At 40.7% G+C, this 20,211-nt stretch overlaps 1 protein-coding gene across 3 annotated transcripts in view; it reads left to right on the top strand.

Moving 5' to 3' along the window:
- LOC139811827 (protein FAM135A) overlaps positions 1 to 20,211 on the top strand; it is a 31,065-nt gene that overhangs the window by 5,134 nt on the left and 5,720 nt on the right. The window contains exons 2-16 of one of the 3 annotated variants that reach the window (XM_071776249.1): positions 11,950 to 12,206; positions 12,334 to 12,410; positions 12,870 to 13,083; positions 13,708 to 13,842; positions 13,985 to 14,014; positions 14,422 to 14,506; positions 14,902 to 15,093; positions 15,165 to 15,299; positions 15,429 to 15,669; positions 15,892 to 16,566; positions 16,680 to 17,638; positions 17,735 to 18,531; positions 19,015 to 19,330; positions 19,554 to 19,803; positions 19,897 to 20,124. In XM_071776249.1, the coding sequence (XP_071632350.1) occupies positions 12,130 to 12,206; positions 12,334 to 12,410; positions 12,870 to 13,083; positions 13,708 to 13,842; positions 13,985 to 14,014; positions 14,422 to 14,506; positions 14,902 to 15,093; positions 15,165 to 15,299; positions 15,429 to 15,669; positions 15,892 to 16,566; positions 16,680 to 17,638; positions 17,735 to 18,531; positions 19,015 to 19,330; positions 19,554 to 19,803; positions 19,897 to 20,124 (4,411 nt within the window). In that variant the 5' untranslated portion in view covers positions 11,950 to 12,129. Of the gene's footprint in view, positions 1 to 11,949; positions 12,207 to 12,333; positions 12,411 to 12,869; positions 13,084 to 13,707; positions 13,843 to 13,984; positions 14,015 to 14,421; positions 14,507 to 14,898; positions 15,094 to 15,164; positions 15,300 to 15,428; positions 15,670 to 15,891; positions 16,567 to 16,679; positions 17,639 to 17,734; positions 18,532 to 19,014; positions 19,331 to 19,553; positions 19,804 to 19,896; positions 20,125 to 20,211 lie in introns of all 3 variants that reach the window. The other 2 variants (XM_071776248.1, XM_071776251.1) reach the window with 2 other exon arrangements.

The following is a 20,211-nucleotide window of genomic DNA, read 5'->3' on the forward strand; positions in this document are numbered from 1 at the left end:
CTTCCGGTCTTAATAGCAATCAGCCGGAGTGCTCTATTCGACCTGAAACCTTATCGCGAAGAGAAAAAGCCGGGTGGTTGTGTCATTTTCAATCTTTGATCGGCATGGTCATTGAACCGACGTATATATATAATATATATGTATATATACGTGCTCGAAAGAATATCAGAATGCAAGGATGCCAGAGTGTATATATACTATGTAGGGCGTGTTATACTATAGCTGTATACATAAAACAGACTGTACGGCAGTTGGAGCGTATCGATATATACATCGTGTACTTTTATTCGCGTTACGTCAGAGCCTCGTAATACCTTGTAATAAGAGTTTCGTAAGCGATTGTTTGTTCTGTTAAGTAATGAACATGAAATGTATTATTTTATTGCATAAGAAATATCGCAATTACTATGACCATTGAAACACATTGTCCAACGAGTTTTAAAAAGGTTACTGAAACGATTTGATTCTGTTGATGAATAATAGATGAGACTCTTCGACTCTTAAATGCGATTGTTAAAACTAGCAACTTATTACTCTTCTTCTTGTTTTTCATCGGTATTATTACGGGGAAAATAAAACGGGTAAAATAGGGCAACTTTTATCATTAGGCTTTTCTTTTCAATAATTAAGATGTGGCAGTTTCGTTTTGAGAACATAAACGTAATTACGACTGTAGACGATTAGCAGACCAAATGGGATTTACTTAGCCACGATTTAAGTCAGATGTCGATAGATCGCGATGTGTCAGCAGATCGAAGTGGCCCGCGATCTGCTCGAGAAGCAGCTCGAGAAATAATGAGTGGCAATGCGGTTAGGAGTTCCGGGCCACGGTATAGTAAATTCTTGGCTCGTTCCACCGTGGTGATTAGCGGGCGAATTGCTCAGCTCGGAACGAACAATTCCGCTTCAAAATGAGATCTAGACGTGCGCGAGGTGGCGGGAACAAAAGAAGAATCGGTTCGACTATTTATTTGATACGCCAATTTGTACTTGCAATCTCCTTGTACTGTGCATTGTGCATTGTATTTATACAAGAGAACTAAGGACCTACTAAATTTTAATCACGGAATCTTTGAGATCAATTTTTCATACTACTATTTGTTACAGCTTTCTGGTATTCAATACTAAATATTTTGTTAATTTTACGTCAAATTAAATGTGTGAAATAATGTAATCTAGTTCAATTTAAGTAACATTATGTGGCTTTTATTTGATGACATTCCAAAAATTTTAATTGCAAGAAGCAATAATTTCGATTTCGAGAAATCTTGATGCTTTGACGTCTTTTAATCGGGAAGACTCAATTCTAGACTGGACGGATATTTTCAGGAAAGCTCGAAACTCGCCGTACTGCAGCTTCGCATTGCGAGACGCCGCGTAATTTATAAAGTCCGGATACAAATTTAGAAATTACGACCTTGATTATTAAAACGGATTATACGAGATAAGCCGGCTGGTCGCCGGGAGACCGCGCGAAAATTTATCACCTCTCGTTATCGTCGCACCGTTTGTAAAGATATATGAAAAAAAAGCGGCGCTCGTGCAGAAAACACACCCCGATTATTATCGAAGATCTTTCGCGGAACGGTGAGAAGAAAGGATTGTGGGTATGCGTGTTCGTATCTCCCGTAATAAAGGCCGTTTTATCGTCCAAGGGGTGAAACTTCTCAAGCTCACGCTCGCGTGGTTGTTGAACTACCGGTTTATCGGTTCAAGGAGAAAACACGTGCGCAGAAATATGAGCGCGTGTTGCATTCGGTCAGACTCTAAATCATATCGTATAAAATTTATTTTTACATTTTATATATCGCTAAAGTTACGATATTTTATTTTTATTATTTTACCTGTGGATTTTTATAAGATTGATGTTTCCAATCTAATTAAATTTGTGTGTGTGTGTGCATGCGCTTTATCTTCAAATTTATCTTTAATTTTTAAATACATCTTCAATTATTAAAAACAAGTTTTAAGTATTTTTTCCATTTTTTCTTGACATGCTTGAGACGCACACTATATACCTCAAACGTTTAATATCTTTATATAGAATTATATTAAATAATATCTAACGAAAAAATTTGCCAATGCCATAAGACATACATATTAAAGATTGCTTATGTATTGATTTGATGAGCGCTGTGTATCGTTTCTCTAACGGTTACCGGAGATTTCTGGCGATAATTTGCGCGCATTTATTCCAGAGAAACGAAAGAATTCTCGTTCCGAGAAACGAGAGAAGGGCAAAAAGAATATTCTTCGAATGGCTCGGACGAAATGAGAAAAAAGAGATCCTTCGAGCTTGAGAAGATGCGCTTTTTCCGCTTGCTGAAGATTATACGTGCCATCTATTTGTAAAAGATGGTTCAAAGGGATTCTGTGTTGTTCAGCCTTTCAATTTTTTAATACATTCGAATAAATGATTGAACGACGGAGCCAATAATATAATAACAAAAAATTATTTATTTGTATTATTTATATACAAAAATAAGAAAACGTATATAATATAAAATATAGCAATTCCTACTGTTTATATCTATTAGTAATAGCTTTATGGAGCTTACATATATTAAAAAAGATCGTAAATTTTTTATAATAATCATATACTTCATAAAATTATTATAATATTTTTAGCTTATGTGAACTTTGGCTTTGGCTCTAATTAATTTAAGCTGCCATTTATTAAAGTGCTCCAGATTTTTGGGCGAGGCTGCATTTCACTGGAGAAATACGCGATGATGAAATCTCTTCCCACGCCGCGCCGAGTTAATGGATTTAACATTTATCGCACTATCAGCACAATCCGAATTTTTGTACGCGCGGCAAACCGGCAGAGATGACGTGGTTGTTACTAAAGATTTCTTGTGACATCATGTCTCGGATATGGTAGACGCTAAAGCCACGTTTACACAGCGAACACTAATGTAAATCCAAGATGCAAATGAGAAGGTTTTTGCGATACCGTACGACGAAAACGGTAGACGCCAATGTTCCATGAGCGAAACAGCCAGCAATTTGCATCTTGAATTTACATTACATTGAATAACGACGTTTTTGCAGTAGGATTTGAACAAGATGCTTTTTATAGGACCCAGCGTTGATTTCACATATGTTCCTTTTATCTATCCGCAATCATTTGTGTGACGATCAATTTTGTTAGACAATACTATACGTCAAACTGATGTGAAACAATTTTGATCAAGTCAGTGAATATTAAATGTTTAGAAACTGCTAAATAAAAATTTTATATAAGCTAAAAAGAATTGATATAATTTTACTGTTTATATCTTAATTAAGATAATCATGCTTATTTGAAATTTCGGATAGAATAAAAAAAATAATTTTTAAGATAATAGTAACAGTAGTTTTTCTGTCGTTCTATTTAAGACATAGAATTCTTTTTGTTGTGTTTCTGTCAATGATCCTATTTCTTATATAAGATTATTATTCTTTTATAATTCTGTTATAATTTTGTTATATATTTCTATATAGAATCCGTGATTAAAGAAAATTAAAATCTTTATTAGTGATATAAAATATCTGGTATTATATCTACTGTCAATGCAATCTCATGTTTGTCGTGTTCAAAGGACGCCGGGAAATCCCAGTGAATTGAACCCACAAAGTGTCGAGTAAATCGTCGCGATCGGTTGGTAGCCTCGTTGCGAAGTTACCAGCTCACTCTTTTTCCCGACGGAGCACCGGGTCCTCACGATATTTATTACGGTAATAAGCGGTACCGCAGGAAGCCGGGCGGTATAGACCTCGAGATTACCTCGAGGTTCGATCCGATGTCGCGAGGCGCCACGTACGATGCCTCGAAGATAAGAAATACTTTTGATTACACGGTGACGCCGCCGCCGCTTCATCGGATAGAAACCGTCTAGACGTCTGCCCAAACACGCACGCAACTCCTGTGAGTGAAAATGAGGGTCATTGAGTCCGAAGCTTCAAAGGAAATTGTCTTTCGATCAAGGATTAATGTCCTCTTTTTACATCACGTCACATTGTACGAATTTTTATTAAAACAATTTTCACATTTTAAACTTTTTAAACTTGAATTCTTTAAACAAAAATTTTTAATTAACTTTGGACAGACTTTAGAAATCAGAGAAATTACGAATAAAATCATTATAAGTATAACGATTGCTATACTTATAATACTTTACATATAACATTTCTTTGTTTTTAATACTTATCTATTACATCATAAATTAGTTTACTACTATTTCTCTTTTTTTTCTTCACAGTAAGAGCATAGCGACAATAACGAGTAATGTTTCCATATTACTTCAACATTCGACTTAAAAGTTTCGAAAGTTATCATGACAAGTCAATTATTTTTAAAAAGCACAATGAATACACTTTCCAAAAAGTCGAGGTCAAAGACGTCCTTTGCATATATTCGTACTCTCTTTTCCGTTAAGTTTGCTGATGCAATCCGAGTCAATCTTTAAATTTGCAACATTTATACGCCGTGGGCAAGAAGTTTCATCAAATATCCAGGCCTCCCCTCGAAAGTGTTCGAGGGCGAGAGTCAAAGGGGAAACGTGAATATCCGCCGCCGGAAGGAATTTCCATTTATACGAAATTTCTTCGCCATCTGGTCTCTCTGGTCGTTCTCTTAAGGTCATGCGGATTGGTCGAAAAAAGAGCGACAGATTACGATTTAATATCTTAAAAGCGAGCGCGCATGGCAGCAAATCTAGCGCGATACTGCCGCTATTTTAAGGGCGGAACGAGAATATAATAAAAAATTTACCGGCACAAGTATAGACGTGCTTTCAAGTCTTTGCAGATCGAACTGCACGTCGGAGTTACTTTTGATCGGGGGATATAAATATCGACTTTCGTATAAAAATACGCGTGCGCCGTGCTTTTGAATAGGACACAAATTTATTTAAATAATAGCTTCTGCTTGAGAGAAGATTTATACATAGAATCACAAACAGTTCATTATTATATAAGAACAGTCAACTTGATAATTGATTAAATCAACAATCAATGTTGTTTGAACAATTCTTGGGTGAGTTTTACATTGTCAATGATGATTTAGTTAAATAAATAAATGAAAATAATTGAATGAAAGTGATAATTTACATAAATAATGACACACATTCACGCAAGGTTGCTTTAATCTGAAAGTAATTCCGAGAATGGATCAAAGAGCAATAACGCGATATGAAAAGCTAATGTAAATGCATTGTAAGATAAGCTCGAAATTGCGTTCTTGTCCAAAAGCCCCGGGATTACTTATTCGCCTTTTCGCTTTGAAGTCCATCGCGGAAGCGACTTTCGAAGCCTGGATTCGAAAACGCTTCTCCGGAAGGCACGAATCTACCGGGAAATGTATTTTAATATTACAAAGCATACGAGGTCTAAACTAAATTCGAGCGACTGAACCGAAAAAGGTCGGGGGTTAAATGCTCCGAGGGAAACGACCGAGGGAAAGGGTCAAAGACGCGGGAGATTGGGAAGCGTTCCGCGCAGGGAAAGGCACGCAAAACCGAGTACGTTCCCTCGTTCGATCCCTTTTTTTCCCCGCGACAAAATGATTAATTTCCCATTTTCCGCGCGGTCACGAAACTCGGTGAATCTCTCCGTTACATTTTTACGATCGAGTCCCGGGCGCCTCGTAAGCCGGAAGCCGGGTTCGCGATCAATCGCGCGTAGACTGCACAGCGAGATTACGACAGATGAAACGTTTTAGGGATCCCTGAATAAGTAAAATAGATAAATAACCAAGAAGAAACATCGCGCTAGATCGTACATTTTTTGCCAGGAAGAAGTTGGTAAATCGCTCGAGAAATACGAGCCGGAGATCTTATATTGAACTGTTTTCGAGATTTAAGATTCTTTGCAGAATTCGCGCAAACGTTTCTCGAATTTTATTTCTCAAAATTATACATATAATAATTATCCTAGCAAATAATTTAATTCTTTCTTCATTGTTAATAATTATGCCTTTGTATGCATAGTGGCAAAATGCGAGGTGGAAAATATATATTGGCCTGTCTGGCCAAAAGGGCGGCGGTCGGCCGATAGGTAGACGACCTGGGGGGTGGATCGACGCGGCATGGAAATTCGTCGCGGAACGACGCGCTAATCGATACGAAATTTCAATTTTCCTTGTTAGAGCCTGTTTCCTCTGTCACTATACTACAAAGGGGCGACTCTGGACGATTGACGTTTCCGTCTCTTTCATTTGGCGACCGCGCATGCGATTTTATAATCGATGGGATAACTGGCGAAGCTAATAAGTCCCCGATAGCACTTCAAGGTCTGTTGGTCGTTCAGGAGCGAGACCGCTTTAGCTTTTTCCATTATTTCGCTGAGTGCAAAGAGCGATTACTTCACAGACAATCACACGAAATTTTAGATATAACGTTGCTAGGAAATAAAATTTGGGATATCGGAAAACTGCTTTAGTTATGTGTAATTAAATTATTTATCTTTTAATAAGGCAAAATAAAAGGTTTGAAAAGGTTGCAATTTGCGACAAAGCTCATTCACAATGTAATGATAATAGATTATATATCAACTGATATTATATTTTTCGTACAAAATTGCATATAAATTATATTTGAAATATATACAAATAAATATAATTATGACACATTTCGTGTCTCGAAAATTCATTTGCGTCGGCTTCAAAATAAGCTGCTCAATTATGCTTCGCTATTCACGTTTCCTGCGAAGTCGCGCAATGGCGACTCGATGATTACATACTGCAGAAAAAGCCGCTTTGATATCCATCTGCTGAAAGGTTGTTGACGAAGTGAATTTGAAGATAGCTATGGCGCTCTAAAAATAAATAAAAATGAGGGAAAATACAGAGAAACGTCTCTAGTAAGGAGAAAGATAGACCTCTATGCTACGTGCATGTTACGACGGAGTAATTTTCTAAATTACTCAGCAACGAGACGACAAAGTTTCCCGACTTACACGACTAAATTAAAACTTGCGAAATTTCTTTTGTAGATTTCTCAGTTCTTATTATCGCGTAGAAACGTTGTTTTATAATTCTCCGTTTCTCACGCGGTCACAAAACGAACCTTTGGTATATAAGAAGTAATCCTCCATCCGGTATATTTATAGTTCCGTATATTTAATTTAACCTACAAAGTCTATCGGGAAGAAAATCAATTTTATAGAAAGGAGATTACTCCGGCAAAATGTTACACAATAATCCCCTGCTAACGCTCAACCAGGAAGTTTTTCATTTTATTTTGTAGATGTACCGGGGCTATACATTTTCAGGCTCTATTTTCAGCGGCAGTTTCGCCGTTTTTTGTTGTGTCATTTAAAAAGTAACTTTACGAAGAATTCAGGCGCGAATATCATAAAATTATAAGTTGCGCTCCCCGTAAATCCGAGAGCAGCCATAAACGTACGAAGAATGAAATTTTCAGTAGTTTAAGCTTTCAGCCGCGAAATATCGAATTTGCAGTCTTTGACTTTCAAAATCTCTTTCGAGAAGATTATTTTGAAAAAGAATTTTACTTTTACAGGATCGCAGGATGTTAAAGTCCATTTACTTTAACAATACATTCTTTGTACAAAGTTGGAATCCCCTTTCTCCTGTAATAAAGTTTCGAGAAGAATTTTTCATTTCTCGTAATTTGATGTATACGCGAGCGCAATAAATGAATCGCTCGTATTTGCCTCAGCCGTGGAAATGCCTTCGAAAGTGCGAAATGCGATGAATCCAGTGCCAGCCGAAGGGATGCTCCGTAGCGAGCGTGAAACGAAATAATAATGGATCGTTACATCGTTCGAATTCCGTCGCGGAAGTAAACGAAAAATGTGATGAACCGGAACTGCAAAGAAGAGTCGTCGCGATACGCAGAATATTCAAATCTTCTCTCACGTGCACAGCATTTCGGTCGCGCCGTGTGCATCACGCAACTCTTTATCTCGCTCGCGTTTTCGCGCGCACACAGGAGTAAAAAGCGCGCTTCGGTCGTCGTGTATCGTCACACGTAAATACGCACGTCGGTCGATGTAGGACGGTATCGCCCAGAGGCGTTAATCTGGGCCATACGGTGCGTCGGCCTCGGGGCTAGAAATATCGTGTGAGCGCACATACGAGGCGGGAGAGCGCTCGAGCACGATTAACCCTCATGCGACTGAAATGCGCTTGACGTACACGAGAGCGTGACTTCGTCCCATCGCAAACTATTGCGAGGAACTTGAAGCGATGATGCATTTCCTTTTTTGCATAAACACGGTAACGCCTCGCGAGTCCTTAGTTAAAAATTCACTCGCTAGTGTGAATTTTTAAAAAAATTTGTTGAAAATTTGTTCAGAACGCAGACTCGGACACACCCTTTATACGCGCGTTGTGTCACGTTACAAAATATTCTGAAATATTCTAACTATTAATAGTTAATAATCTTAATAATAATTGCTGGAATAATGTTTCAAATACCAAACGTTTCGTTACATTTTAGAAACATTTACCTATTTCTATGAGAATCGAGATAGAAAGAAGATAAATATGTAACAAACAATTAAATTCTTTTAGATCACTTTTCCCGTGAAAAGTCTTGCAATCTGTAATCTTAAATATACTCATTTATTATAAGTTAAAGGATAAACGCAACTGTCACAGTTGCGTACGTAAAGGATTGTGCATACAAATCGAATAGAACATGTATAACTTATAAGACATATCAAAGCGATGGACTCGAAGCTCGCGTTTGCATAGAGATCGAAGTAATGCACGTTGGTAATACAAAAAGCATCAAAGGATGACGTTAATAACACGGAATATGGATATTTTTTCATCAAATATATATAGGAACTCGTTTTTTCCCTATAATATGATTTAAGTTTTATACAAAAAATTCTGTTGCATAATAAATATAAAACTATGTTTTGAAAATACAGGAAGAACATAAAAAGCATAACAATAACATTTTATCTTTCTGGCGTAATCTTTTAAGAATAAACTATTCAAAAAATAATAATTACAATATAGCAAATTAAAGAAGATATATCTAAATATAATTTATAAATTTTTATTTGTACCTATATAAAATTTGTGAAGAAACGCATTCTGTAAGAAGCATCATTAATTTCGAGACCGTTTTTGGCATTACCGAAAGAAAGACATCACTAAAGGCGGAATTCAAAAGTATCTCAGGAATTCACGCAATGTCGCCCGGCTATTTTTCATCGGTTACACACATGCACACGTAACTGGATTACGTGGCCAAGCTAAAAGTGGCTGAGCACAGCTGTCTGCTAGCAGCAGCCGCGCGTTCGTTTCTCTCCTCTTCCTCTACCTCTTGTCGCGACTTAGGGAAAATCCGACCCTTTAAATTATTGCGCGGACTTTATTTCGACTACGAAGCTTAGAAATAACCCGCGAACTTTTGTGGTTTACGGGGAAGAGGAAAAGCGAACTTTTCCGCGTTTCAGCGTAGCGCGGATGATGGATCTGGAGCCGAATTTCTTCTGCCGCAAGAGGATTATGCAGTTTTAGATGCGGCCATAGAGAACTCACATTTTCTTCATTATAATTCTTTTACAATTAATTAAGTAATATTTTCTTCTAACGCGCAACTCCAGATATCGTTTTCACGAATTAAACACACCAAGAGTAAGTTCTAATACAATTTATACGATAATTCGGAGCTACAAATTCCCCTTGGATGAAAGAAGACAAGTCACCGTCGCAGTGACGCCTCTCTCATGCCTTCCACTCTGAAAATCAGAGTCGTTGATCTTCGCACCCGGGTACCGGGTGAATAAATGTGCTGGAAAGAAGCCCCTTCTCCGGGCTGTATCTTCGAGCGGCCGTGGCAATGACGCGAATGATGATGAAATGTCAAGATCGCAAAGCTGTTCTTATTTACGTCTGTTAATTTAAATAACATGGTCCTTTTTTTTTTCAAATTTACCAATTGGTAACGTAAAGTTCTCTTAATCTTTTTAAAAACATTTATTTATGCGAGGAATCTGTGTCACTGTATACCTTTCTCCTGTTGCGTAAAAAAAGGACTTGCTGAAAAAGAGCTGCCAGTGCGTCGACATGCTGAGAGGGTGTCGCCCATCTTCTTATTTTAAAACGGAGAGAGGCGGCCGAGTGTACGCGGCCTTTGAGCAGCCTTGGCAATGGAGTGCGTTCGCCAAGAAGCACTTTCCGGCATCGTGAGCACCGTCGTGCACGTCGAGAAAATACATCGGCCTTGGGAATATCGATGAGCGTAAATTAAGAAAGTTTCCCCCTGAGCGCAGTTCAGAACGGCTTCCCGTGCCGGAGATTGTCGCGTTGAAACAATCGCTCACGCCATAATCCATATTGATAAAGAGTCATAAAGGTATATGACATTCATAATGGAACGCTCAGATTATATGAATCTATCGGGGTCGTTTAGCTTATCGGCGATTACCCTGCCGATCTCTTCATTTATTTATCCAAATCTTATGCAAATGATATTTCAATATCGCTATTGGCATTCCTCATAATAATTAATTAACTTGGACTAGTGAAAGAGAGAAGGAGAGAGATTAATCCATTGACACGTAGTGTCTGTTATTGTATGTAATTAAATTAATCTGTTATGTAATAAATTAATCGCCTTTTAATTTTTTTATATATAGTAGTTTCGGCAGTATATCACCAAAGGCAATAAATTACAGCGTATTTTTATATTGAGTGAAAAAGCGAAATAACGAAAAACGGGGATAAACGTCAAGAGTTTACGTTGCAGTAAACTATAATTCTAAAAACAAAATATATATAATATAATGGATAATGCGAAACATTTTGGGAATTATATCCAAAGTTTTAGTGGATTTTTAAATTTAATATTTTAATAAAAGAGCGTAAAATGACACAAAATATTTTGACAAACCTGATGAAATGAGCCTTTTATGAAAAAGTAACTTCTTAATTCCTGAAGAATTCCTTTAATTTTTTTCAATGTAAAATATATCATCGCAGTTAGGTCTTATATTAAATTTTTGTTCATACATTATTGCTTCTTTATTGAGCGTACCTTAGAAAAATTAAATTATACGTAACCATTAATCTCTCTCTTTCTTTCCCCCAGGAACGAAGTAGGAAACTATACAAGGATAATTGCATTCGCGTGCGCGCTTTTAAACGTCCTTGGCAGTGAAATGCGGATCACTGTGAAATACTTTCCACGCTATAAACATTACGTATACATCAAAGCGAATAGACTACATCGGCCTTCGGTATATCGATTTGCACACGCAAAAAGAAGAGTTTATTGAAACCCTGTCCCTCTCCGCGCCATCGCATTGTCGGATCACGTCTACACGTCCGGTCGTTGTTCTTCCACCGACCACCGACATTCATTACAAGCCGGGCTTCAATATAGCTAAGTAGCGATAGTCCGCTTAGAAATTAATTGGCCCGCGCGGCTAAGTATATTCCGGGCTAAATTTGGCCATCGCTAAGTTAGATGTCGCCGATTTATTTATAGCACACGCAAACGTGGGCATGCCACTATTCATGTTTTTATCGCCGTGGAACGACGAATATCGTATGGTTAACGATGAAATTTTAACGAGATGGTTATGGCTCCTACTCGACGTACATCTTGAAATATGAAAAGCGCTTATACCGGCTTGTCCTTAAGCGTCCTTAACAATGAGAAACTATTAAATATTTTGCGATACCACGTTGTTACTAATATTAAAGCATCTCTCGAACGTTGAATTGTTATATTGATCGAACCATCAAACTAGCAAAGTAGATTTTACTTCGATTGTCACATTAATACAATAGCAATTTGAATTATAACATAATTGCTTTTATTTACTTTATACAATTATTATTATTTTATACAATATTCCAACATAGACTCTGTACATTTCCTTTTTTTATATTTTTGAAAACTTTTTCCATTTTTTATGATAGCAAACACATATTAGCGTGTCTAGAGTAAATCGAGCACTCGAATATTTCTATTTCAGAGGACCTTTGGCGCTGAGATTCCTCCTCAGGATGGCTGGAGCGGACCGAGAGGTTCGGCAAGGCCCTGAAAATTTCGTGCTTGCAAGTCATCGCGTTGGGCAAAGCCGGTCTTGGTGCGATTAGGGGCTGTGCCAGGGTACCACGGGACGGGGGTGGTTCTCTCCATCGCGAGGATCGAGATGAGCGATCTACAGGCCACCCTCGAGTTCTCCCTCGAGCTCTGCAAGTTCTACAATGTCGATCTCTTTCAGCGCGGGTAAGATTATCGCTCGTATTTCTCGCAATATGACGCCGGCACCGTATCTTCGTACAATATCGCGGCTGTTTGCCAAGACCGGTTTGAACGTCCTTCAGAAGAATTCTATGCTTTTTTTTTATTGCAGATATTACCAGATCCGAACTGCTCTTAGAGTATCGCCGAAGTTGCCAGTCAAAGTGGAGGTCAATCAACCACGAAACCGTAAGCATTTCAATGATCAAAAGTCACATTAGTTTCTGTGATACAGGCATTTTATTTTGCATGCTATATCAAACACATGTACAGTCACTATACATTTTATGTCTTACAATAAGATTTCTTCTCCTTTTTTCCCCCTCTGCCCCTCAATAATTATTCAAAATAAATGATACAAATATCTCGATATATAATATTTTTTTTGCCGAATTTATTCATGAAAAGTCTTCCAGTCATGTATTTTAAGACATTTCTCTCTATCTCTTTATGTCTCGATATTTCTATTTCTTACGTGGGCATCGCGTGAGTCTCGCGATCATTTCTCGGACCGCCCGAAATTCTCTTCAGTCATATCACGCGAATGTTATACTCTCTCGCTGAATCCGTTCACCCCCGATCGATCGATCTATCCCCGAGGCGAGCGACGTCGAATTCGATGGAGAGGCACGCACCGTTGTGTTGCAGACTCCCTGGAGGCGCCGGGCACGAGTAAGCGCTTTCAGATCCTCTACAGGAACGAGGAGGTGACACTCGGCACTTCCGTACTATTCCGGGCGCATGTGCTCGTGCACAGTCACAAGATTGAGGAGGCCCTGTCGCGCACCCACTTTAATCTAGGCGTCGAGCTATGGTTCAGCGAGCCGACGCAGCCGGGCAACATGGCTTGCGTGTCGTCGAGGTAAGCGTCTTGCCGTCTGACACGAAACGCCGACGTATTCCTTTTCCCGGCGACAGCAGGGACACGCAAAGGGTTGGATCGCGAGCGACCTGAGCAATCAGGCCGGCCGCGCAATTCTTATCTCTTGTTTGCGAACTTTCTCGAACACGGTACAAGAACTTACGAGAGAATAAATTAGTGACAAGATGGATAAATCTGGAAATGAAAGGAGTAAAATGAGTCAAGAGTTTTATACCATTCGTTTACTTCAGTTACTTTACAACTTTACCGTTGGACAATTATGCAATGAGATAGTATTAAAACACGGAAAGAATTTTTGTTAATAAAAATACAATTTGTACAATACATTATAATGGCGTTTCTAAGTTTTTTTTTCGCGGAGATATTAAATAAATTTAACGTGGATTTATAGTAACGACAAAAATTATTCCGAGCAATTTCTGGCGCTCGTAAAGACCTCTAAAAGATGTAATATGTCAAATGTATTTTAGACAGATCTATCAGACATCTGTTGGATATTTGTTCGCAAACTATTTGGAATTGGGCCGAACTGATCGATGATAGTTTCGACTGAGAGCCGCCATATATCGTGTCACCCGTGATCGATAGGACGTTCTTTTTCAGGGCGTTGCAGTTGAACTTCACACCCACGAAGGGCCTTCACTATCATCTGCCGGTGCTCTTCGATTACTTTCATCTTGCCGCGGTGTCCATTACGATCCACGCCTGCCTCGTGGCACTTCATCAGCCCTACATCAAGTCAGTATCGCACGAGATCGCGCTCTCGCATTTCGTAATTTTTTTTCCAAATACCACTCGGTAGACGTAATCGACGTTGTCCCTCACGAGAGTCCCTTTTTCTGTTTTATGGCTGCGTGCTTTCATCCCCTGGCGAATGCAGGAAGAGCATACTGCACGTAGTGCAGAGTTGGTGAGTTCTTGACACTTTTGAAAGAAGCTCAGAACTGGCTGAACTTTCCTCGCGAATACCTACTCGCACATTTATTATTTCTTCCTCAACTTCTGAATTTCTGAACCCAACTAAACTTTATCTCGAATTTGAATTTACAAGGCAGTGATTATATTAACTCCTACGCAAATTTTTAAGCTTAATACTGATGAAACTATTGCGGTACGAACATGATCGCTATGTTATTTGAAAAATATTTAACCGGATAATAAATATACGCGCGTATAGCCTATTTTTTTCTTTTATTTTTTATTATTACTTCTATAAAAGTAAATAAATCTTTGATATATGCTACCGATTACACTTGTCATAAAAATTAATTTTCTCTGAATAAATACGCATTGCAATATATCGAATTATGATTGCAGTGCCCCGCGAAGCGGCAAGCCCTGGCTGCAATTTAAGCAATCCGCGGCGAACGGCGACAGCAGTGCGACGACCTTCGGAAACATCGTGAGTTTATTTTAAGTAATCATCAAGTCAACAATATAATAATGTTACCAAATAGATATTGAATGTATGTTATTCAATACACAGAAAAAAAGAATATTCTTGGTTTGAAAATATCATCTCTAGTTTTAACGTGGAAATCTTGAAATGAGATTATATCGCACAATTTAAGATTATATTAAATAAAGAAAACTTGCTTAAATGAAACTATTTTATATAATTTAATCAAGAAAAAAAATTTTGAAATAAAAAGTTGAAATTCTTGTAAGAAGATTATAGATTGTTGTATATATGAAACAATAAACGCGTTAATTTGAGTATATAAGTTTTGATTTGACACTTTTTTTCCGCGTAAAATCTAATAATAAATTCTAGTAATAAGTAAATCGTTTCAGGAGACCACTACGAGGTGCGTCGGATCGACGACGAGGATACAGCACGCGAGATTGGTCCAGCAAGAAGTCACGAGACTGCTCCTAGCCGCGAGGGAGTCGTTACTGAACGATTTGTCCGACTTGGCACGGCTCCTCCCTTCTTGGCAACAAAGGGCACTCGAGCTCGCACAAAACACGCACAAAGAAATCACAAAGGTTTGTGTTTTTTTCATTATACCGTGCTCTTTTAATTTTTAGCAGATACTTTTTAAATCCATCCTTTATAGTTGATGGACACCGAGGAGGCTGATATAGCCCAACTCTGCGCACAAAATATCGTTCTTTGGCAGCATTTCCTGGAAGCGTTTTCCGGCCGAGAGGCGGTTCATCAGCATTTAGCACGAGTCCATCATCAATTAAGAGTAAGGGAAACTCACAAATTATTAAGATTAAAAATATAATACTAGCGTTCAATGTCGATACTAAATTGTTATTAAATATAAACGTGTTTATATTCTGTGGCTTATTTGCAATTAATTATTAAATTGCAGGTGAAGCGGTTCGCGGAGGGTTTCTTCGTATTAGAAAACCCGAGAACATCGGCAGCGGGCTGTTACGACGCAAATTATCAGTCTTATCAAGCGGTAAGCGAGGCTGCTCGAAGATCGCGTTATCTCGCGTCGTTGCCACCGCTACCTGTCCATTGTCCGGAAGTGGACGGCGATCTTCACTCGTTGCCTTTGATTTTCGAGGATCAGTACGCTGACATGCAGCAGAGACACAGAAACAGCGGTAAGTATATGTAGAATGATATTTGCTGTAATACCGATTTAAGATTATATTATGATATATTTAAATCATAGCAGGCTACAAATAAAAGCAGAAATATTGTAGCACAATTTTTTATTTTCTAAAATTCTAAAGTAATATATAATTAATTTAAATAATTCTTATAATAATTTTAGAATACCTGTACAAATTTTTCGGATGAGCTACACGAAATATTCCTTTCAGTTCCTAGCATGGACGACTGTAGCTGCGGCATAGCGGCGATCCTGGAGTCGCGCACCATGGGTATCTGGTCGCCCAGGAGCGAAGGCGCAGCTCAGGACATCGGATCGATCCAGGCCCGTCTCATACTGACGCCTTCCACGCTTCCAGCGAGGCACAGCAAGTCGCTCGATCAGCTGGGTCCCGAGCTGGCGGCACCTCTGCAGTCCAGGACATCGCCAAAGACTCTGCCCAGGTCTGTGTCGACTCAATTGTTCTCGCGGGGGCTGCGTGGCGGCGGTCGAATTGTCACGCCACCCGCGACGGTTCCTTCCAGGGGGAAATCCAGGTCGACAGTGCCGTCCATTAGCACCCTCTTCCCGCCCTCGGGTCAGCAGGCTTGTTCCGCGCCAAACCCATCTCTCGGCTCCACGCCGGTGATACCCCTGCCTCGGGCCAAGTCCACGCAGATGCTGGTACCGAGCCGGCAGCAGCAGTCCGACTATCAATCCTCTTCCATTAGCTCACTGCTGGCGGTGATGTTTCCCGAATTGCCGCCCGGTGGGCATCTGCCCGGTTATCGACCTTCGTCTAAATCTTGCGACCAAAATCTAACTGTGCCAACGTACATAGGCGCTTTGGACCTTAGTCAATTGCCGGATTGCTTGACGGAAAGCAAGTCGGCAAATACGATGGAAGGTACGATAAAATATTCAAGGATTTAAGACAAAATAAAATAATGTTGACAAAATAATATTGATAAATTAATATGAAAAAAACAAACTGATAAATTTCTTATTTATTTCGTATAGATTATCATTCTCTCGACACTAGAAGAATACGACTAGAGCCACGAAGTCATCGTTTAGGAACTCGCCAACCGCTACCAACGACCACAAACGACCAAAGTAGCTTTCTATCCAAGGCGAATGTAAATGGCGACTTTTTACCGGATCCACAGCCGCTGCACACAGCGACGTTGGATAGAGTCACTTACCGAGGAAACTCCAGGAAATCTGGACATCAAACAGGTGCCAAGTACAATCAAACGAACGGCGTCGAGAGTCGCAGATATCATACACTCGGCAAGACGTCAATGACGCAAAAAAACCGCCCAGAGATACCGGAGTGCATGAATGGCAGCGCATTAACAAGTAGCCATTTGCATCTGGCGGATCCTGCGAGCAAGAGATCCAATTATTACGCGACCACGGACTCATTTTTCTATCGCACAAACGGCAGCACCAGCGGGAGGACTCGCGACGAGGTGGACAAGCCGAAGAGGCCGAAGAGCACGGACCGGCTGCTCGACGACGTGCGCAACGAATGCTGCGATTTCCGGCGAGATCGACCAATTCGAAGAAGAGCGGAACGATCGGCCAAGTCGTCTCGCAACGGCGTAGCCCAGAATTACAACGAGGAGAAGCAACGACGCGGTCAAACCGAGAAGAAAAACGCGGACGCGATTCAGGAGCCGATTTACGAAGTAATAGCCCTGAAACCGGAATCGAAGAAGGAGTCTCGCGAGAGAAGGAAAGACAAGCACAACAGAAGACCGCACTCAGCGCCCGTCCTCGATACGGACCATCCGACAGAGGAGAGCAATCACAAAAGTGATAGAAAGTGCGGTCATAAAAACAGAAAACCAGCACCGCCACCCCCGGCATATCAAGATCCCGCTGTCGCCCCCTTGCCCAAGTACCGTCATCCCTCTTCGACGCCAGCGACGAGCGTCCTTGAAGTAGAGAACAACAATAAAATTATTCTGAAGGTAAAAATGGCAAAAATATAATACAAAAATGTATATTCAATTTATTTTTAAACGTAATTTAATTTTTATCTTAATATTCTCTGCGTCTTCGCTTAGATGGAACCCATAAAATCGCCCATGGAGGCACCGACGGCCAACGGCACGACGCCTTTGGACATGCCAAGTTTCGGAGTGCCGCCGACGAATGTAAAGAGACTGCGATGCGCTAGCGTGCCGGTGACTCAGAACAAAGTGGTGGTGCCACGCAGCGCGGTCTCTCTGCCCTGCATGCCGATACGCGACAGCAAGGACAGTCTGACCAATAACCTGCCGATCATACCGCATCTTCTCAGTCCGCCGTCCACCAGGCCCAGCAGCCCCACGCCGAGCTCGAGCTCGAGCAACCTGACGTCCGAGTGTTCGGGTTGGGTCAGCAGCGGCGACACCTCCAGCTCGGAGCAGCGTCGCAATCAAGCGAAGCTCTCGAGCGAGCAACTGCGGCAGAAGCTGTCGAAAATTGTGCCGCGCAAAGATCGTCCGCTCGTCACGAAGGAGAGCGTGGAGGAGCACTCGTACGAGGAGGTGCGGCTACCGCCGCCGAAGATGTTCCAGGACGAGCCGCCGCCTCCCGAGGAATTCCGCGATCCCCCGGCGCCGATCGACAACCCGCTCTACCATGTGTACGAGACGGTGAAACAGACCAGGAGCCCGAAGCAGAACAAAACAGCGCCTTGCAGCCCGCAACGAAACCGGGATCGAGATAGGGAGAGTGTCTACGGCGCCAGGGACATCTGCCTGGATTGTTATCAGGAGGGCAAGGAGTTGTTGCAGTCCACGCAGGACGATTTCATCAACTTTAAGAAATGCAAGGAGGAGTTTAAGAGGCAGATGAACTTCTCCGGCAAGATCTACAGGTGCGCCGAGTTTTTATGCATAATAACGATCAGCCCACCCAATTAGAACCGCTTCCTTAAACCTAATGTCCATGGAACAAGATTCGAAGCTGTTGCGAGCCAAACGAGTCCCCGAATAATACGTGAAGCTTAGATTAACCCAATTTAATATTGCTGTTTTTTTTTTTCATTAACCAAACTGAAGAATTTAAACAATACGCTTGAAAAATGGAACATAAAGTCTTAAAAATCTGGCAACTAATCAATCAACAACTTCGAGTTACGCTTAGTAGGTATCGGGATTTAGTCCGGTTTTTTCTTTCTTATTGTTTCTCAGCGCGATACAAACGCGATACAAATGCTTCTTGAGATCTCGCTTTCGCCTCCTTAAGAGTGCTATAACAGTAAGTGCCGTTTGCATTTCGCTTTCGCGTTGTTTCGCAAGGTACCGTCTCTGTCTTTCGTAGTTAAGTTCTCTTCTCTGTCCACCTTATCCCCCTCTAGAGAACGCGAGGAAGCACAGTTGCATTCACATAAACGTGCCCATTCCCTCGGATACGGTGACCTTCTGAATTCCTCGCCATCGGTTCAACCATTAAGATCCCATGTGCCTCTTAGTGACTACCCGACCATGGCCTCGACCCTGCCGTACTTCCACATCAGCGACGAGTATCGGCTCTTCTCGCCGGAAGGTGCGCACCTTATCATATGCGTCCACGGTCTCGACGGTAATGCCGCCGATCTCCGTCTCGTCAAGACGTATTTGGAGTTGGGTCTACCTGGGGCGCATTTGGATTTCCTGATGTCCGAGAGAAATCAGGTAAATTACATTTAAGCAACAAATTATTAGAACATTAATTCTCAGAGTTAATTGCAGGAAAATTAATTGTGCCAGTTTTTCCTGTGTTGCAAACGAATTTTAACTTTTTCAACTCAATGCATGTATTAATAAATTATAACAACGATTATTTATAAATATTAGAACTTTCCATGATTCTAGAATTCCTTAATAAACTGTCATATGTGTTGCTTGTATACGAAAGGGAGACACCTTTTCCGACTTCGAAACGATGACCGACCGATTAGTGTCCGAAATTCTCTACCATATTGAAACGTCGGGTCTGAATCCGAGGAAGGTGAGCTTTATCGGACATTCCCTTGGGACCATAATCATCCGGAGCGCTCTGACGCGACCGCAGCTGCGTCCGCTTCTTCCTCGTCTACACACCTTTCTCAGCTTGAGCGGACCACACTTGGGCACTCTTTACAACACGAGCGGCTTGGTGAACGCAGGTAAGCCTAATAAGTATCCGAAACAGCATCGACTGATATTGCAAGAGCATCGGTCTCGGAATATGATTTTCATTTTGTCGCCAATTTGCATAGGTATGTGGTTCATGCAGAAGTGGAAGAAGTCCGGATCTTTATTACAACTGGCCATGAAGGACTCGCCGGACGTGAGGCGCTCCTTCATGTTCCGTTTGAGCCAGAAGAGCAATCTGCAGAAGTTCAAACACGTCTTGCTGTGCGGCAGCGCCCAGGATCGATACGTGCCCTTGCACTCTGCCCGAATCGAACTTTGCAAGGCTGCCGTACGCGATCCGACGGATCAAGGTATCACATTTAAGTGTTGACCATTTCGTTTTTGTGATTTTTTTTTAATTGTAAAATGAATAAATTGAGTAAAGTCATTTAATTGAT

The sequence above is a fragment of the Temnothorax longispinosus genome, chromosome 4 (assembly GCF_030848805.1).
Source record: "Temnothorax longispinosus isolate EJ_2023e chromosome 4, Tlon_JGU_v1, whole genome shotgun sequence".
NCBI classification, from domain to species: domain Eukaryota; kingdom Metazoa; phylum Arthropoda; class Insecta; order Hymenoptera; family Formicidae; genus Temnothorax; species Temnothorax longispinosus.